The 2,663-nt window shown below is 66.9% G+C and overlaps 2 protein-coding genes across 2 annotated transcripts; one reads left to right on the forward strand and one right to left on the reverse strand.

The window, feature by feature from the left end:
- Positions 1-397: 397 nt before the first annotated feature.
- MNEG_16057 (hypothetical protein) lies at positions 398-844 on the reverse strand (the record flags this gene model as incomplete). Its single annotated transcript, XM_014035471.1, has 1 exon — positions 398-844. A coding segment is annotated over one exon (447 nt), but the record flags the coding sequence as incomplete, so codon positions are not given.
- A 311-nt stretch (positions 845-1,155) lies between these two features.
- On the forward strand, positions 1,156-2,023 carry MNEG_16058 (hypothetical protein; the record flags this gene model as incomplete). Its single annotated transcript, XM_014035472.1, has 3 exons — positions 1,156-1,232; positions 1,320-1,436; positions 1,702-2,023. 3 exons carry the CDS (start codon positions 1,156-1,158, stop codon positions 2,021-2,023), a joined length of 516 nt encoding a protein of 171 aa, XP_013890926.1.
- Between the last annotated feature and the right edge of the window lie 640 nt (positions 2,024-2,663).

The following is a 2,663-nucleotide window of genomic DNA, read 5'->3' on the forward strand; positions in this document are numbered from 1 at the left end:
CCGCCGCGCGGCGCGCCGCGGCGGCCGCCCCCGGCGAGCTCTGCGGTCTTGAGACAGGCCGCCCCCAGGTGTACGAACGTGAGGTTGCGCAGGTTTGCATCCAGCAGATCCTCCAAATCAAGCAAGGTGGATGCGAACTGGGGGCGCACGTGCGTGTGGGGGTGGGGGTGTGCGGACGCGGGTGTCAAGGAGAGTGTGGGTTGGTTTCTGGGGGTGGACGGGGGCAGCAGGTGCAGAAGCAATTCTTGGGAGACGGGGCGTGACAAGCATAAAAGACAACAAACAGCTGTTCCGTCCAACGGCACCGAGTCAAATAATTAATCGTGTGTGCGGGACGCGGCATGCTGGGTGTGGAATCGCCGTCCGAGCCAGGGCGCAGGCGGGTCCAGCTGTTCACCTTTATGCCGCGCAGCAGGTCGTCCGCCGGGGCCGCGCGCTGCAGCCGCTCCAGCCTCAATTCGCGCCCGCCGCCCCCCATGAGGGCGTCTCCGCCGCCGCTGCTGCCCTTTGCGAAGCCGACTGCCGAGCTGCTGCCCCCGCCGTCAGCCTGACGGCTGCTCCGGCTGTCTTCGCGATCTGGAGCCCTGGGCGTCGCGCCAGCCTGCGCGCTGCTGGCAAAACTGCAGCTGGTTGACAAAGATGAGTAGTGCTCAGTCGTGCGTGCCAACCACACTCCTGCCGACCTCCCGCTGTGGTAGGCTTGCCGCACTGGCAAGCAAGCTTGTGCCAAGCGGCAGTCGGCTGCAGCAGTGCCACCGAGCGCCGCTGCATCGCCGCCGCAGCCGCCAAAGCAGCGGCGCAGCAGCCAGTTGTGCTGCTGCAGCACGCGCTCTACAACGCGCATTGCAGAGCTTGACGTCGCCGCGGCGGTCGCACTAGCCTCAGCAGACACCTACAGACTTCCTGTTTGGGTTTTGATTTCCAAGGATGGCTTTGCCGTGATCCGGGCAACCAGCTCAGCCGTCAACCGCTCGCAACAGCTAAATATTACTGAGTCAATTTGAGTGAGTCTCCTGTTGATGCGCCCCTGAGATACACTCGCACAGCGTTGGGTGTGAGTGATGAGCTACGTAGTGACGAAAGTACTCCCGTGTGATCTAGGGATTCGCTATGTATATTATCGAATTTAGCGTCAATTGATTCATGAGGTACAAGATGGAGGCAGCGTGCACGGCGCGCCATGCGGGCTTTCATCGTCTCGGGCCGGGCTCCGCCAGATTCCCATCTCTCAGGTGCGACGCGAATCCCGCATGAAGGAAGGAATTTCCTGATTTCGAAAGCATACCGGCTGACGCTCGCCGGCCGACTCCACCGTCCAGGCGCTTTGTGCGCGTGAGCGCCGCACAGCATCGCAGCGGGCGCGGCGCATGCGAGGGCCGCGAGGTCGGTCGTGACAGTGCGTCCTCCAAGCAGCAGTTGGACCCACCGCCGTTTAGGTGAGGCTCGCCAGACGGCGGACGGCTGATGTGGCGATGCCTGTGCTGTGCTGGCAGACGCTTGCAATCGGATGCTTCCATGGCCGCCCGCGCTTTTTTGCTCGGTGGCGCCTGAAAGAATTCTTGCAAGGCGGTGCAGGAGACATACCTGAAAGGAGCGCCTTTTTATTTGAAACAATACAATCACACATGCGTGCAGGCAGGACGGCCCCGCTGCAGCTGCCCTACGCACCCCCCTCCCCTCACTCCCTTCCACCCCCAGCAGGCTGCCCCGCCGCGCCGCGCGCGCCGCCCTCTCCGCCGCCGCCTCCGCGGCCGCCGCGCTCGCGGCGCTGCTGCCCGCCGGCTCGGCGGCCGCGGCGGAGGGGCTCGCGCCGCTGTCCCTGGACCCCGATTTTGCGGAAGGCGCCGCCACCCCAGAGCTTGTTGAGGTGTTCTTTTTCGTGGTGGCTACCTACATCGGCCTCATGTTCCTGTACCTGTGGCTCGCTTCCATGATAGACGAGGTGAGGCGAGGCGCGCGCGGCCTGCTTCTATGTGACGTCAGCCCCGCGGCCGGCCTGGCCGCCGGGACGCATGCCGCTTGACGGGGGCGGTGCCGCGCGTTGGCGACCGACCGGGGCGGGCAGCGGCGGTGGCGGTCTGTGCAGCCGCCAGGGGGAAGGGGCCCTGCCCACCTGCGGTGGCGGGGTACTCGCGGCCAGAGGGCGCAGGGGCAGCCGCGGGGAGCAGGCCCGCCAGGCACACGTGGCTGTCGGGGTGCTGAGCCAAGCGCACAGCGAAACCGCGGGGCTCGTGCGACGCTCTTTGTTTCCGGGTGTTTTGCCGCGCCGCCGGTCCCATCGCCCCCACGTCCGTGCCTATCCTGCTGCAGGACGGCGGCGACGCTGCCGGCACCGGCCCGGGGCAGCAACAGCGGCAGCAACAGGACCAGCAGCAGCAGCGGCAGCAGCAGGAGCAGGAGCAGCAGCTACCGCCAGGGTACGGCAAGTACTTGCACGCCCATATCCGCAGCGTGCGCGAGCCGGCGCGCAAAGGCCACGAGTTGGTCGCGCCGCCCCCCGAGGACGGCTGGGGCGCGGCCGCGGGCGGCGACGAGTTGAGGGTGCTCAAGGCGGCGCTGGCGCGGCAGGCGGCGGATTACGTGGCTCAGCAGATCAGGTGGGCGGCGGCGCAGGCTTTCCACTTCCCTGTGGGGGGAGGGGTAAGTGTGCTGGTGACGGGGCG

Source organism: Monoraphidium neglectum (genome assembly GCF_000611645.1).
Source record: "Monoraphidium neglectum strain SAG 48.87 unplaced genomic scaffold scaffold05936, whole genome shotgun sequence".
In the NCBI taxonomy this organism is placed as follows: domain Eukaryota; kingdom Viridiplantae; phylum Chlorophyta; class Chlorophyceae; order Sphaeropleales; family Selenastraceae; genus Monoraphidium; species Monoraphidium neglectum.